Raw genomic sequence first — 16,722 nt, forward strand, 5'->3', positions numbered from 1 at the left:
AGAATCCCCTATGGAAATGACCTCTGTCAGCAGAACTGGATGCTGGCCTGGGGGCTTGAGTGGCAGCAAGCCCGGCAAACAGCCTTTGGCGGGGCCAGGAGAACTGGGCAAGGGTAGGAGTCAGGGTGTCCTCTGAGATTGAGTTGTTGGCAGCGTCCAGAATTCAGGCAGCTGGAAGACCCTTCAAGATCTCGAGTCTTTTGAGAGTAGGGCCAAGAGGCTGGGTTTCCCAGTGGTTTGGGGCACAGGCTCTGTGAACAACCTGCCTGAACTTGGATCCCGACTTTACCACTTCTTGGCAAGTCAGTCCCTTCTTAGTGCCTCGCTTTACTCCTCTGTAAAACAGAGACGGCAAGACCTTCCTCAAGGCATTGTGGGGAGGACGAAAGGAAGCAGTCCATGTAAAATCCTGTAACTGTGCTTGGCAGGTAACTAGTGCTCAATAAACATATTCAAGAAATACTTAGTGAGGGCCCACTGTGCGCCAGGCACCATTCTAGAAGCTGGGAAGAGAGCAGTGAGCATAACAAAGACCCCTGCCCTTAAGGAGCTGACATTCTGGTGGGAGAAGACAGACAATTACTAAACACGTAAGTATGTAAAATGTATTACAGATAATAAGTTCTATGGAGAGTGGATAAAGCAGGGAAAGGGAATGGCGGCAGGAGCAAGGAGGGGCTGCTTTTTTGAGTGGTCAAGGAAGACCTCACCAAGACGGTGACAACTGAGCAGAGCCTCAAGGCAAGTGAGAGAGTGAGCCATGTAGCTGTGTAGGATGGGGGAGGGGTGGGCAGCAAGTGCAAAGGCCCTGAGGTGGGGATGAGGGTGATGCGGCAGGGAGGTAGCAGGTGCCAGACCATGCAGGACCCTGTAGGCCATGGGGAGCACTATTTTTTTTTTTTTTTCGGTACGCTGGCCTCTCGCTGTTGTGGCCTCTCCCGTTGCAGACCACAGGCTCCGGATGCGCAGGCTCAGCGGCCATGGCTCACGGGCCCAGCCGCTCCTCGGCATGTGGGATCTTCCCGGACCGGGGCACGAACCCGTGTCCCCTGCATCGGCAGGCGGACTCTCAACCACTGCATCACCAGGGAAACCCGATGGGGAGCACTTTTGGCTTTTCCTCTGAAATGGAAACCCTTTAAAGGCTCTGAGCAGAGAAGTGACATGGCCTGCCTTCTGCTTTAGAGGGATCATTCTGGCTACATTGCTGAGAATAGACTGTAGTGGAGGCAAGGAGACCAGGGAGGAGGCCACAGTGATATCCAGGCAAGAGAGGATGTTGCTGGACCAGAGGGCAGAAGGGAGAGTGATTGGCTTCTGGACATATTTCCAGGTAGAGTCAACAGGCTTTGCTCTTGGATGGGACATTAGGAGAAGATGTCAACCAGGATGACTCCAGGCTTGGGCGTGAGCAGCAGGAAGGCTGAAGTTGAGGAAGATGGTGGAAGGAGTGACTTTTGGGGGAGAAAGTCGGGGGTTTGTTTGGGGCATGCTGAGTTCTAGGTGGAGAGCGGGCAGGTAGGAGCGCCTGGAGAAGAGAAGAGCCTGGAGTCCAGGGTTAAGGTCCAGGCTGGACATGTTGGGGGGTTGACAGTGCAGAGATGGTTGTTCAAGGGTGGATGGAGAAGCGGGCCGAGCCCTGGGCCTCTCCAGTATGGGGGTCGGAAAGATGAGGAGAGCCAGCAAGGGAGCTGAGGAGCCGCCAGGGAGGGGAGCTCGGAGGGAGCGCCACCCAGAGGCCGGCTGCGGAAAGTGTTCCAAGGGGTTGAGAAATGGTAGCTGGGATTGCTATTGTCAGATCCGAGTGAGGAATAATCATTTCAAAAGATACTATTGAGCGCTTACCCTGTGCCAGTCACCCGACCGAGCACTTTACAAACATCCTCTCACAGGATCCTCGAAAAGGCTCCGTGAGTCCAGAACCCCAGACCTGGGGTCTAGGCTGATGGAGGGGTCAGGGGGGCTCCAGCATCCAGGGGCTAGAGGAGGGCCTGGTGGGCTGAGATCCAAGGTCCAGGCAGGGGAAGAGGCTGGCTCTTAGGGGACGTGGGTTGGGTTGGGGTGGGCTGAGTGGGCGGAGGGAGGAGAGCTCCCAAAGGCCCGCCCCTGGGGGCCCGTCATGGTCCGGGCTGCTCTGCCAGCTCTGAGCTGTCAGGCAATGGGCGGCTCTGCTGACCACAGTAATGCTGGGACTGACGCCGCTAACTGTCGCGGCCCCATCAGTCAAGTTTCATTCTTCTCTTCCTTCTCCACATCTGCCTTGGCCTCAGCAGCCACGGCTGCAGGAACTCCTGGGTGGTCCTGACCAGGGGGAAGCAGACTGTGGGAGCTGCACGGGCACGGGGTTTACAGATGCTCAGCTGCTCAGTGGAGATGATCGCGATCGTGATCGTGGAGGCACTGCAACGTGAGGATGAAAAGCAAAAGCAGTGTTTCGAGTGAGACAGACTCGGGTGGAATCCCAGCTCTGCCACTGACTAGTTGTGTGACCTTGAATAGATCACTTCTCTTTTCTGGGCTTCAGTTTCACCATCCAAAAAGAGGAGGTAATAATAATAGCTGTGCACAGAATTGGGTTTTTCCCCTTCAGTAGTTTCATTCTGAGATAATTTTAGGTTATAGAAGAGTTGCAGAGATAGTACAGAGAGTTCCCAGATACCCTTCACCAGCTCCCCGCAGTGTTAACCTCTTACAGAACCACCGTGCATGTGGGAAAACTAAGAAATCAGCATTGGTACATTACTATTAATTGAAAGTCCATACTTTATCCAGACTTCCCCAGTTTTTCCACTACTGTCCCTTTTCTCTTCCAGGATCCAATCCAGGATCTACTTTGCACTTAGAGTATTCTTTTATTCCCTTAGAAAAAAATTTTAATCACAAAAAAATGAAAATAAATGTAATCTGTGATCTCCCACCCCTCACTTCTGTGTTCTCTCACGCCTCAGATGGGCTTTCCCAGGTGGTGGCAGTTACCATGGAGGAGGGATTCTTTCTCCCGTGAATTCCAGCACAAACCCCAAGTCTGATATCCACTGGCCCAGCCCAGGTTACCTGTCTCCTCTGAGTCCGTCACTGACTGAGTGGCCCAGGCTGGGGTCACATGGTCACACCTGAGGTCTGGAGGGGGTAGTTTCACCCTAGACAATCCCCTGGACTTCACATGAAGTGGAGGTAGTTCTCCGAAGGAAAATGGGCTGCTGTTACCCAAAGGCAGGGGAGTAGTGCGGGGCAGGCAGGGCTGCACGTGTCCCCACTCCAGTTGACTGACAGTGCGGAGAGGAGGCCACAAGGTGGCGCACGTGAGCCGCTGAGCACCGGGTCTGGCTCACAGTGCGCGCCCCCTGGAGGTCAGGTACCGTCGTTCACAGAAAAGGTATAACAGAGCACAGGAGCTGCTGGGTGGTGGACTTTGGCTGCAGTGGGAGGGAGGGAGATTAGACAGAAGTGTCCTCTTGGGTAAACTGAGGCCACGTCCTGCGGGAGAACACTCAGCTTCCAGGGTAGTGGACTAAAGATCTCATGGCTGTGTGATCATACACACACGCACGCTCACACATCGGTGCAGCTGGGCGGAAAGCAGTCTCCGTCACCTCCCTAACTTGCCACAGCTTCTTCCTGAAAGCAGAGTTAACCGAGCAGCCTTGTTTCCCACTCCTGCTTTGTAATTAATGAGTGGTGGCCCGCATCTGACCATCTGGGCAGGTAAAATGGCCTTGGCACTGAGTTAACCCAAAGCTGAATTATTTATCGCCTGCATTCCCCTGGCTGTTTAAGTGTTGGACAGCAAGTGACCTCGCTTGTTTCAGCCGGACCTGAGGCTCTGGAGGAAATCTCAGAGAGAGTCCAAGGCCTCCATCGGTTCTCAAACCCGAGGGAAGGGCTGGTGAGAGAGGGAGACCACTTCTGAACACCTACCGTGTGCTCAGCCTGTGGGGGTCACTCATATTCCTTGTGGCCGCCCCAGGAGTGGGCATGTATTTATTCCCATTTTACCAAGAGGGAGGTTCTGAAACCCAGAGAGGGGAGTGGCTTGTCCAGAGTCACAGGAAGTGGGCAGCTGGGATTTGAACCCAACTCTGCCTGGTCCTGGTCCTGATCCTGGGCTGTGCCAGCCCACCTCCAAGGCTGCCTTGGAGGTCCCCAGCCCAAAGGAACATAAGATGTTTATTTGACAAATACCATTGAGACCCCCACAATATGCTGGGCAGTGGGGAGGGACAAGGGTGTGCTTAGTTTTCCTTTTCAGTAAGAAGGTGTGATAACGGTGCCTGCTTGATAGGCAGATTGAGTGAGGGCACCTGGCACCTCTAAATTCATGGTAGCTAAAGAGAAAGAAAATCTGTTTCACCATCACTGATGCTTTGTGCATTTATTTTCTGCCTCTCCCCCCTCCCAGCTTCTGTCCCAGAGGAAACCTCAGTTGCCAGGTTCTTGAATCTCCTTCTAGAGATGGTCTGTGCTTCTTCATATATATCCCTCTTTAAACGTACACACAAATGGTAGCACGATGAGGCCCCGTCCCGCATCTTGCTTCAGTGCGTCTTGGCTACTGTCCCATATCAGCACCCACAAAGTCAGCTCCTTTTTAGCAACTTCCGGTGTCATTATCCTATGGATGGATCATCATTTATCACACTGATCTCCTATTGAGGTCGCTTCCAATCTTCTCCTGTTACATCAGCACCGTGAGAAATATCCTTGTGCAAATGTCCTTGCGTCCATGTGCAATAGTGTCCGTAATAGAAGTTCTGGGTAAACATGATACTTGATGACTCCTTAATATTCCATTATTAAGATTGGATAGGATAGTCATTTATGGTAGACAAAAATCTTCCTCCAAATCGAGGTTAATTGGTATTCCAACCGTATCTAGAGTTCATTTAAGGATAGCCCATCGTATCTTAGCCACATGCTGAATACCGGAGTATTAAAATATTGAGCCAAGGCTGAAGTCTTGGAGCAAGAAATTTTATCCTTTTTCCTAATTATTTAACTATTGGGAAGTTTTACATAATTTTTGCTCAAGAAACTAATAGCTTTCACAGTCATCATTGATTATTGCTGCTTTGCTATATATGCACACAATACTCAAATATTTGAAAGCAAACATTCAGATTTTGTACCAGTTTCCTATTGTTGCATAACAACCAACCACAAAAACTCAGTGGCATACCTTGATGAGCGTTTATTTAACTCACCTGTCTGTGGGTCTGCTGGGAGTCAGCTGGTCTAGACCAGGCTCGGCTGGACAGCTCAGCTCTGCTCATCTTCCTCTTGGGACCAGCCAGCTAGCCGGGCAAGTAGAAACCCACAAGGTCTCTTAAGGCCTAGACTTAGCACTGCTGTTCTGTCAATTCTGCCTCGTTCTATTGGCCTAAGCAGGTCACATGGCTGAGCCCAAATCCAAGGGGCTGAGGAAATACACTCTGCCCCTTTAATGTGAGGAAGTGCAGAGTCACATGGTAAGAAGCATGCATGCAGGGAAGGTTGGGGAATTGGGGCTAAGGATGCATCCATCCTCAGATGTTAACAGTAATTTTAACTGATATACTTTGTTCTTTTTACTGACATTTTCGCTGATTAGCTTTGGAGGCTTCCTGTGTGACCTCAGATCAATGATTTTGCTCAAGGTCAGGGATGCCAAGGGTGGCCTTGAAGCAGGCATTGGGCTAGGCCAAAGCCACAGAGCATATTTGGGCCATGTCCTGAGGCTGAAGATAGACATGGGTCATCAGGAGTGGGAACCCAGGCCTCCCGACCCCAGTGCCTTGGCCCAGGCTGTGTCTATGGCACAGACTGGTCAGCTCTCAGCCCAGCTCTGCGCTCTTGATGGTGTAACGGGGGCTCCTTCTCATTTCAGGGGAACATGGGTCCTGCTGCCTTCTGGCTTCTGCTCTTCCTCCTCAAGAATCCCGAGGCCCTGGCTGCTGTCCGTGGAGAGCTTGAGCCTATTCTCTTGCGAGTAGAGCAGCCCATTTCCCAGATGACCACCCTCCCACAGAAGGTTTTGGACAGCATGCCTGTGCTTGGTGAGACAGTCAGACCCTCCAAGACAGCCCCAAAGACCAGGGAATCATGGGCCCCCAAGCCCTCCCTCCCTGTCATGAGTTCCCAGCGTCCAGGGTCCATCAGTGTCCTCGGACCTAGGGTCCCCCTGGGCCTCCTATCTTCATAGACCTGGCATCTCCATGCCCTGGTCTCCACTACCCATGTTTCATGGTCTCAGTGGGAGATTTTTTGTTGCAAGTGGCAAAAAAACTAACTTAAATGGGCTGAAGCAGAAAAGGGACTTCATTTGGGGCAGGTAACTAAGAAGTCTAGAGGGACTGCTTCAGGCACAGGTAGATCCAGGTGCTTTAACAATGCCATCAGGTCTTTGTCTCTCTCCATCCTCAGCTTCATTTTCCACTGGGTTGACTCCAGTCTCAGGCTGGCAAGATGGCTGCCAGTGGCTCCAGGCTGATGTGTTCCCGGCTCTGGGAGGGTGTGCTTCTCTGCAACCTTCCTACCCAGAGCCCCAGGAATGTGTCTCTTTGGCTCTCTTTGAGTCGTGTGCCCATCTGGAGCCAATCATGGATGCTCTGATTAGCCAATCACAGCCCAATCCCAGGTGTTGGGAGTGAAATCAACAGCCCAACCCCTGAGAGTGGGGGAGGGGATGGTCCCCAGAAGAAAGCAGGGAACTGTTTCCAGAAGGGGAATGTATGCTGGCCAGGCAGGCACAACCAATATGGATAGCCCTGCTCTTTCCCTAGCCTCCTCTGGTATCTCCCTGGAAGATACCTTCCCTCACAGCTTCTTTTAGGGTCAGACCCAAACCTTCATGTCCAAAGTCTCTGAAGACTGCAGCAATCACATCTCATCACTTGGCCATTTTGGGTCTTGCTTTGTGATGGTGGGCAAGTCATGCACCCTCTCTGAGCCTTCCCACCTTCCTCTGTAAAATGAGAGCTGGGGGTGGCATTCGAGTGGGGAAGAGGACAGTGCTGACCCCCCCTTTTATGTGCCCTGTGCAGACAGCGTGCTGAGTGAGAGCCTCAGGCTCACCGCTGCACCCTTCATCACCCGCGAGGTCGTGGTGGACATGGCCTTGCCCATGGCAGATGGGCGGGAATTCACCCTGCGATGTGGCGACCGCCTCCTCCTCTTCCCCTTCCTGAGTCCCCAGAAGGACCCAGAGATCTACACAGACCCAGAGGTAAAAGGCGTACCAGGGACTGTGGGGGAAGATGAGTGGCAGCCAACTCTTCTCTTTGTTTGCTGTGGAACCTTGCCCAGATCACCTTATCTCTCTGTATCTCTGTTTCCTCACCTGTGAAATGGACCTCAAAATAGCACCTGCCTCACAGCGTTGTCAGGAAGATTAAATGTGATCATGTAACAAAGATCTTCATAGCACCTGGCACACACTAAGTGCCTTGCAGGGAAAAGCTGAGCAATTTTCCAGGCTGATGTGTTCCCGAAAAACACATCAGCAATTCCTGTTTTCAGAATGTTTTAATGTCAGCTTCTCAGCACTTTTACCTCTCCCTGGAATTTGAGATGGGGCAAACTTTTACAATTTCTAACAGATTTGGATGTTTACTGTGTGCCAGGTTTTGTGCTGTGCATCCATGCATCCATCCAACCATCCATCCAACTATCCATCCATGCATGCATCCATCCATCAACTCACTCTTCCACCTGTCTATCCACTGGTCCATTCACCTATCCTTCCACCCATCCTTCATTTAGCACCTACTCTGTACAACAAAGCCTTATGCTCAGATACAATCTTCACATTACCACTCTACAATGTAACCAAAGGAAATTGGCATTCTCTTTTTTTAAAATAATTTTAATTTCTTTTATTTTAAATTGCAAAAGTAATATATACTTATAAGGTAGAAATATAGACATATATATTTAAAAGTAAAAATTTGTCTTCATTCCCCTTCCTCTCCAGTTCCACAGGGTTCTCTAACAGTGGTTGGGAGTGTGTCCTTTAGATAATATTTATGCCTTTACAGACATACACACAACACACTCACACACATGTGAATAGGCAGGTGTGTGGTATAGGATCACACAATAGATACTATTCCAACACTTTCTTTTTTCATTCAACAGCAAGTCCTTTTATTATTTTTTTAAATTAATTAATTAATTTGTTTTTATTTTTGGCTGTATTGCGTCTTCGTTGTGGTGCGTGGGCTTCTCACTGTCGTGGCTTCTCTTGTTGTAGAGCACAGGCTCGAGTTGTGAGGGCTTCAGTAGTTGTGGCTCATGGGCTCTAGAGCGCAGGCTCAGTAGCTGTGGCGCATGGGCTTAGTTGCTCCATGGCATGTGGGATCTTCCTGGAGCAGGGCTCAAACCCGTGTCCCTTGCATTGGCAGGCAGATTCTTAACCACTGCGCCACTAGGGAAGCCCTCAACAACCAGTCTTAAAAGTTCTTTCCATGTCAGCACACACAGACCAAGCTCAACATTATAAATAGCTGCCATAATTTTTAACCAATTCCCTATCAGTTGAGCTTTACATTATTTCCAGTTTTTCTCTCTTATAAACAAGACTGTGATGAACATCCTCATACATTTTTCTTTGTGCATGCCTATTTTGGGGGTGGCATCAGAAGGGGACCTTCTTCCTATTTCAGGTATTTAAATACAACCGATTCCTGAACCCTGATGGATCAGAGAAGAAAGACTTTTACAAGGATGGGAAGCGACTGAAGAATTACAGCATGCCGTGGGGAGCAGGGCACAACCAGTGCCTGGGGAGGGGTTACGCCATCAGCAGCATCAAACAGTGAGTACCGGGCACGGGGAGCCGCGTGCCTCATAAATTCTCTTCCCTGGGCCCCAAGAGCCTTGGCCCTCAGATCACAAACAGATTGGACCAGGAGTTATGACATCCGCCTGTCCTTCTGTCCAGCTGGGTAACCTTCTGAGCCTCTGTTTCCTCAACTGTAAAATAGGAGTACTGATCATACTACATCCCAGGAGTGTCGGGACAAATGAATTGGACCTTTCTAGGTACTTTAGCCACTGCCTGGCTTATTGTAGGTATTTAATAAAAGTTATTATTTGTGATTACTAATATTACTGTTATTAATGTTTAGGCATTATGCTAGTGAATGGGCACATTACATTAAGCTTTTGGCCTCAGCTTTCTCCACAGTAAAATGGAGATAATAATACAGTTAGTTCTGCTCTAACGCTTCATGTGCATTCCTAAAAATCCCTGCACCATGGGAAATCACAAAGTAAAAACCACAGGATTGTGGGGGATATAGGGCTGGGGCCCAACCCTCAAAAACTTCATCAGTGACACACACACAAAAAGATATGCACCTAGGAAAATACAGTAGTATAGGTTTACACATGTTTTGTTTTGTTTTGTTTTGTTTTTTGCGGTACGCGGGCCTCTCACCATTGTGGCCTCTCCCGTTGCGGAGCACAGGCTCCGGACGCACAGGCTCAGCGGCCATGGCTCACGGGCCTAGCCACTCCGTGGCATGTGGGATCTTCCTGGACCAGGGCATGAACCCATGTCCCCTGCATCGGCAAGCGGACTCTCAACCACTGCGCCACCAGGGAAGCCCTCTCCCAGTGTTTCCCAGATGAAATGACCACAAGCAAATGTGAAATTTGTGTTACGCTTCATTCGTGCCCTAATAGATTGATCCCACTGGAACAAATTCACATGTTCAAAACAAGTGTTGCAGCAGAACCGACTGAAGTTCCCACTCCATAAAGTTTTTGGACAGATAAAAAGAGATAATGGATATGAAATGCTTAGCACAGTGTCTGGAACTTAGTGTTCAATAATTGAGCTAATTTGTTATTATTTTTATCTCACTTAATTGTCATGATACCTGCCAGGTGGTCAGTCTGTCACTGACTCCAGAGGTCAAATCATTCCTCACGGTCAGGCACCTGGTGAGTGGAGGTGCCAGGATCCAAATCCAGGTGTGGGTACAGATACCTTCCACCCCCCCACCCCACCCATATAAACTCACCCTCTACCATCCTGCAGCTTCAGAGCTGGAATGGATACATCCCGCCTTGTTGACCTTCTTTGACCAGATGGGGAAACCGAGGCCCCGAGTGGGAAGAATCACACGCCCTTAAGAGGCAGAGCCCGGGGACTTCCCTGGTGGTCCAGTGGTTAGGACTCTGTGCTTCCACTGCAGGGGGCATATGTTCAATCCCTGGTAGGGGAACTAAGATCCCATGGCCAAAAAACAAAAGGCGGAGCCCAGGTGTGCGCCCAGCGCTCCTGCCCAGAACGTTGACATTGCCCTGTCCTCATCTTCCCTCTTTTTCACTCGTTCAATAAGATTAAAGAATCCCTGCCATGCATTCTGTCCGGCATTGGGCACCTGGGTCGCAGTGGGAGCGGGTGGTAGGGTCCAGGGTGCTAGAGGATCCAGCCTGACCTTTATTAACACAGGTGGTGGTAAGATAAGGCAGGTGGGACCAGTCCACATCAGGTGGGGCTGCCACCACATTTAGGGGCCCACTGATTACATCATCACGTGGTTTGTGTACTTATTAGGACAGCTTTCCAGAAGATGGCAGTAAAGAGTGCCTGCCTGCTCTGGCAAAGTTGGTATATTCTAACAGTTTTCCCCACCGACAGCGGTAAGAGATCGGGAGGGAGGGGCGCCTGCTTCTGATCTCACGAAGGCAGCTGTGGCCCGGCAGCAGCCCTGACGAGGCAGACAGTTCCAGGAGTTTGGTGGGGGTCTGGGATGAGTATGGGGGGAAGAATCAGGAAGGGTCACTGTCTGTGTTCATCAGAAGCTAGGCTGTGCTCTGCTGCGGCAAACGACCTCCAAGTCTCAGTGGCTCGTATAACAAAGGTTTAGCTCCCACTCACACAGCGTCGGCTGTGGGTTTGGGGGGGCTCTCCCCCTCCGTGCAGGGACTCAGGGGCCAGGATCTTCCCATCTTCCCACTCCATCATCTCAGCATGGAACCCACACAGCTGCCAGGCAGTAGAGAAAGCTGGAGAGTCAGGCACTGGCTCGGAAAGGCCTTGGTGTGGAACTGACCCACGTCACTCCTGCCCCCAGGCCGTCAGCCAGGACTCGGGAGCTCCCGGACTGGTGAGCAGGAAACGCCTGTGCTGTGCTCTCTCGCCCTCCTTTCCCACTTTAACCAAAGTGAGAGCTGGGGTGAGACCCGGGAGGACGCCATTGCTTTCCCGCCTGACTCCAAACAGGCCTCCCACTCTCCCCGTTCACGCCTTCAACACTTTCTCTCTGCAGATTCGTGTTCCTTGTGCTGGCGCGCTTTGACCTGGAGCTGATCAGCCCGGACGTGGAGATGCCCTTGTTTGACCTCAGCAGGTACGGCTTCGGGCTGATGCAGCCGGAACATGACGTGCCTGTCCGTTACCGCATCCGGCCTTGAGCTCCGGGGCAGATGGGACTCCGCGCACCCAGCCTGACCCTAGTGGCCCAACGTTCTGTGCCTGCGTTTGGCCTGGGTACAGAGCTTTGAACACCCAGCGGTGCCAAGCGTGATCCCTTGCCTACTGTTTTTCCTAGAAGGCTGTGTCTGGGGGAGGGAAAGAAGGGGCGTGAAGAAAAGACATGAAAAGCTCTGCGGATTATCTGCTGCAAAGGTTAAGTTCCAAAATGAGGCTCTTTCCGCTCCCAGCCCCTCTTGCGCCTCTCACCTTTACGATACCCACTAAAGCTCGGGCAGACGGGGCACAACTAGGAGACCCCACTGCTCTGCCCCCAGCCCCCACGGGCTGCCGTCCAAGGCCCTGACAGTGGTGCGGGCCAGACCCTAACCAGTCAGAGCAGATGCTGGCCTCTAAAAGACCATTTGGGGCCTAGCAGTGCGTCTGTTGAAATAAACTGTCCCCAAATTTTTATTAAACTACCTAAAGCCAAAGAGTCTCTTACAATATCTGCTTTCCTAGGCACCCCACTTGCTAGACGCTTCCCCCATCTCTCCGTTCACACCGATCCTTGAGAAAACGCTGGAGGGTTTCCCGATGCTGGTGCGTCCCCGGTGTGGAGTGGGGGCAGCCTCCAGATGACGGGCTCTGAGGACCAGGCTTCCCTGCGTTATAGTTATGGGCTCCGGACGGGGTGGGTGTTCCCAGTGCTGGGACTCACGCAGGGAGTTAGCAAGACACGGCCCCGACTGGATGGCCCCAGTGAAAGGAAGCGGCCAGGGCTCCTGGGACTGGTCAAGCCAAAGAGCAGGTGTTGGTTTCCTACATTCTAGCTTAGAAGCTCCAGCTGTGGGCACTGTCCAGATTGCAGGCCTGTTTTGTTTGTCCTACATTTAAAAAAAATACATTAGTGTTATCTTGTCATCTTTGGGAAAGTTGATTCAAAATGTCCAGCTTCTCTTGAAAACTTGAAAGATCTGTCCACACTGGGCCCATATTCCCAAGGGCAACCACTGGCCAGAGCTCAGTAGCAGCTGCCTCCCTTATCCGGGGCCTGTGGGCTCTGGTTCACCAGGATTTCTACTTGGTCTGCTTTTCTAGTCACAGCACCTCCTGTCCCCTGAAGACACCCAAGTTTGAGAACCCTGTTCCTACTCTTAGAGGTGATATTGTAGGAGGTGGTGGGAACCCACTGATTGGTTCTCAGACCAATGGTCCATCCTATCCTGGGTGCACCACCCTTTGATCAAACAGATCAGTGATGAAAACTTGCCCTTGCATCAGCTTTCGGAAAAAAAAAAAGATCAAAAAGAAAAATTGCCTGGAAACTTCTATTATGATGACAAGTATTATTATTAATATTAGGTCCTGTTTATTGAGGACCCTCTAAATGCCTGTGACAGGAACAGTAGATATAGTATTTCTACTTTTCACGGCATCTCTGCAGAGAGGATGGTTATGCCCTCTTTATAGTTGAGGAAATGGGCTCAGAGAGGTGAAGTGACTTGCCCAGAGTCACACAGCTTGTAAGCTGATAGAATTTTGCTGAGAGAATTTTGCAAACAGACTTACTGTCCCAGTAGCAAATGCTAGATGGGCGGCTCTGTGCTCTTTGGGCTCACTGGGGTGGTGGAGCGGCAGTTCTTTTTGGCATCAGAGAGCTGACAGAGCCAGAGACACCCATGGGTGGATGCATCTCATGAGATGTGGACACGCATACACACACATAGCTAGGTCCCTGTAGCTTTAGCTGGAGCGAGAAGAGAGGACCTGAGATCTCTGAATGTTCCAGGGGCTAGTCTCTTCTCAGAGCGGCACCGGGGCTTGGGGGCTTCCCCGGCCCTCAGCCTCCAGGCGGCCCCAGGATTCCCAGACAGGCACTGTGATTGGCAGGAGGCGGGATATCCCCAGGGAAACCCATCTTCACGCCTGGGTGACCCCCACTGCCTCCTGCTTCTTAACTCTGCAGGAAATCAGGGCTGGCAGCCTCCTGTGGGAGGACGGAGCCGGTTTCCATGGCAACCCTCAGCTGCCTCATCCTTCCTGGCTTGGAAGGGAAGGGAGGAGGTCGGCAGAAATAGCTCCAGGAAGATCTCTTGTACGTGGCTGCTACCCTGATGTGCTGGGGAAAAGCCCTTCTGATTTCCCCCTTCCAAATCAGGGCTGCTTTGTCACTGAGACTTGATTCTCACCTGTGTTCAAAGAAGGGCCTTTTCCCTTTAAAGGTGACACCTCCTTGAAGCCACAATCATTAGGAAGAGACGATTCTCCCACCAGGCAGCTCCAGCTGGTATCAGAGATATTGAAGTACAGCTTGGGAGACAATGCTTTAAACCCACCTTTGTTTCAATCTTTATTATTTTTTCTTTCTTCTTTAAAAAAATATAAGCTATAGAGAAAAGAGGGAGCAATGAGTGAGTTAGCTCCTTGCTACAGGTTATTTAGGAAGGTACCCAGATGTCATTGTATTTCTTCATACCTTGCTTTAGAATCACAAAATTGCAGGACCTATGTCACAAATACTCTTAGGTTGACATAATGGAGCGTTTCTTTACCATCATCGTGATTATTATTTTTTGCTATATTTTGTATTGTTATTTACCAGATATTTTCCTTTAAACAGTCTCATTTTTTAAACTTAAATTTGTTTAAAAAGGAGACTTTTTTTCCTCTGCCGGTAACAACATGTATCACTTGCTGCCAGAAATAGAAAGTGACTGAAAAAGAAATCTGCTGGGGAGGGGTCCTCTGTGCTGGTGTCACCAAGGCTTGGAGCCTGAGCTCCGTCTCTTCTCTGTTACAAAATGAAACAAACACATGTTTGAGTGGCGTTAAGGCCACGCCAGCACCACCCTGAGACTCTGTCCATTACAGTCACGGGGTGGGGGGAAGGGAGAAAAAGAGGAGTAAGCTGCCCACCACATGGGTGTGCATTACGCCTGGTGCGAGGGCTGCCCAGGGTCATCTCCTGCCACCAGTGGGTCCCGCCCACAGTAAGCTGGGGACATCCCACCTGCCCATTCTCCAGATGGAAAAACAAGCTTGGAGAGTTGAATCATCTGGCTCAGCGTCACTGATTTGGATGTTTGTTGTTTCTTAAAGATGGTGTTTCGTGAGTAGCAGTGATTATTCCACCTTGCTGTTTTAACAAAGAATTCTATTTTTATATAATATTGTCGAGTTGAAATGTGCTGAAATACATTAAATCACCCTTGTTTGTGGAACTGCCTCTGAGTGTGATTCAGATTGAGAGTTGGCTGTGTCCAGAATAGCGAGGTTAGCGCCTGGGAAGGGAGCACAGAGTCCCTATGTGCCTGGCTCTGGGACAGGGCCTTTCATGGACAGAAGTCACACCTCCAGCCACCCTCCAGACCATATATTATTATCTCCATTTTTACAAAGGAGGAAACTGAGGGTCAGAAAGTGAAGTGGCTGGCCCAGGATCTCGTGGTTAATAAGTAGTAGACACGGGATTCAAATGCAGGCCTCCCTGCTTCCTGAGACTGTGTTCAGGATCTTTCTATCAACAATCCTCCTGATGGCAGAGGAGGGACCGGGTGCCCTTAGCAGATCTTGGGGAAGAGGCTCACAACCCAAAGTAAGGCAAGCAAAAAAGTGTCTTACAAGTTCACTAAATGTTACCTATCCTTCATGCAGATATATGCATTTATTTTAATATTAAAAAGAAGAGGGCTTCCCTGGTGGCGCAGTGGTTGAGAGTCCGCCTGCCAATGCAGGGGAAACGGGTTCGTGCCCCGGTCTGGGAAGATCCCACATGCCGTGGAGCGGCTGGGCCCGTGAGCCATGGCCGCTGGGCCTGTGCGTCCGGAGCCTGGGCTCTGCAACGGGAGAGGCCACAACAGTGAGAGGCCCACATACCGCAAAAAAAAAAAAAGAAGAGATTTTTTTTTTTGCCACACCGCACAGCATGCAGGATCTTAGTTCCCTGACTAGGGTTAGAACCCAAGCCCCTGGCAGTGAAAGCTCGGAGTCCTAACCACTGGACCACCAGGGAATTCCCAGGAAGAAATGAATTATATTAGCTTTGGGAAAAATTGAAAAGGGAAAATCGTTTTTTTCTCTTAAATCTTTGAGTAAAATAATGTCCTGGCACTTCTCTGGTGGTCCAGTGGTTAAGACCTGTGCTTCCACTGCAGGGGGCACAGGTTCCATCCCTGGTCTGGGAACTAAGATCCCGCACGCTGCTCAGCTTGGCCAAAAAAAAAAAAAAAAAAATGTCCAGAGGCAAATGTCCTTCATCTATGGGGGGCCATGGAGGCACAAAGTAACACAGCAACATTTTATACGTTAAAATGTTTACATTCAACACAGCAGACATTTCTTTCTCGTGCAGATGCAGGAGATCAGAGGTGGTGTGGCATCTCCACAGTCACCAGGCCTCTTCCTTTGGTCCCTCCAGCATCTGTAACCAGTGCTTTCCACCTCAGGGACCAGTGTGGCTGCTTGAGCTCCAGCCATTTTGTCCACATTCCAGCCAGCAGGAAGGGGAGAGAAGGAAAGAGGAGAAAAACCTGTTTCTATCCCATTGGTCACAATTTAGTCACATGATACTCATTTCTGCATAGGAGGCTGGGAAATGTAGTCTTTCTCTCCAGGAGACCAATATGTGCCTGCAGAAGGGCACTGCACCCCAGCTTGACAAGTGCTGCATTATGCTCTCCTGTTTACCAGTCATGGTCTGAGCCACATGCAGGGCCAAAGGGACAACACTTGGCTTCTCTGAGCCATTGACTTTCTATCAGAGGTCTGCAGCTCCAGGACTTTGACCTCTCAGACCCCTGTACTATAAAAGTCAAGAGAAAGACTCCAGAGTTTTATTTTGCCAGGTAAGGACATTAAGAAATACATTTGTCATTTGCTTCCACTGTCAATCTATGAAAGGACATTTGAATACGCCTAACACAGAAAGGTAGGTTCCATATCAGAATTAATACAACCACTCAAGAGTTGGTATTAAATAGCTCCAAAGTGGAAACAACCCAAATGTCCATCAACTGATGAGTGGATAAACACAATGTGGTATATTCATACAATGGAATACTGTTTGTCAACGAAAAGGAATGAGGTACTGGTACATGGTACAATATAGATGAATCTTGAAAACATATTCTGAGCGAAAGAAGCCAGTCACAAAAAGCTACGTATTGTGTGGTTCCATTTATGTGAAATATCCAGAATCGGTAAATCAATAATGACAGAAAGTAGGTTAGCAGTTTCGAGGGGTTAAGGGGTGGGAGGTATGGGGAGAAATGACGAGTGACTACTAAAAGATATGAGGGGCTTGTCACGTATTGTGCCCA

At 50.1% G+C, this 16,722-nt stretch overlaps 1 protein-coding gene across 1 annotated transcript in view; it reads left to right on the forward strand.

Moving 5' to 3' along the window:
• Positions 1–14,587, forward strand: part of PTGIS (prostaglandin I2 synthase) — a 45,541-nt gene extending 30,954 nt beyond the window's left edge. Inside the window, exons 7-10 of the mRNA XM_060078917.1 lie at positions 5,864–6,032; positions 7,020–7,201; positions 8,640–8,791; positions 11,259–14,587. Of these exons, the coding sequence (XP_059934900.1) occupies positions 5,864–6,032; positions 7,020–7,201; positions 8,640–8,791; positions 11,259–11,403 (648 nt within the window). The 3' untranslated portion in view covers positions 11,404–14,587. The remainder of the gene's footprint in view (positions 1–5,863; positions 6,033–7,019; positions 7,202–8,639; positions 8,792–11,258) is intronic.
• Positions 14,588–16,722: the final 2,135 nt, after the last annotated feature.

Source organism: Mesoplodon densirostris, chromosome 16 (assembly GCF_025265405.1).
Source record: "Mesoplodon densirostris isolate mMesDen1 chromosome 16, mMesDen1 primary haplotype, whole genome shotgun sequence".
Lineage (NCBI taxonomy): Eukaryota > Metazoa > Chordata > Mammalia > Artiodactyla > Ziphiidae > Mesoplodon > Mesoplodon densirostris.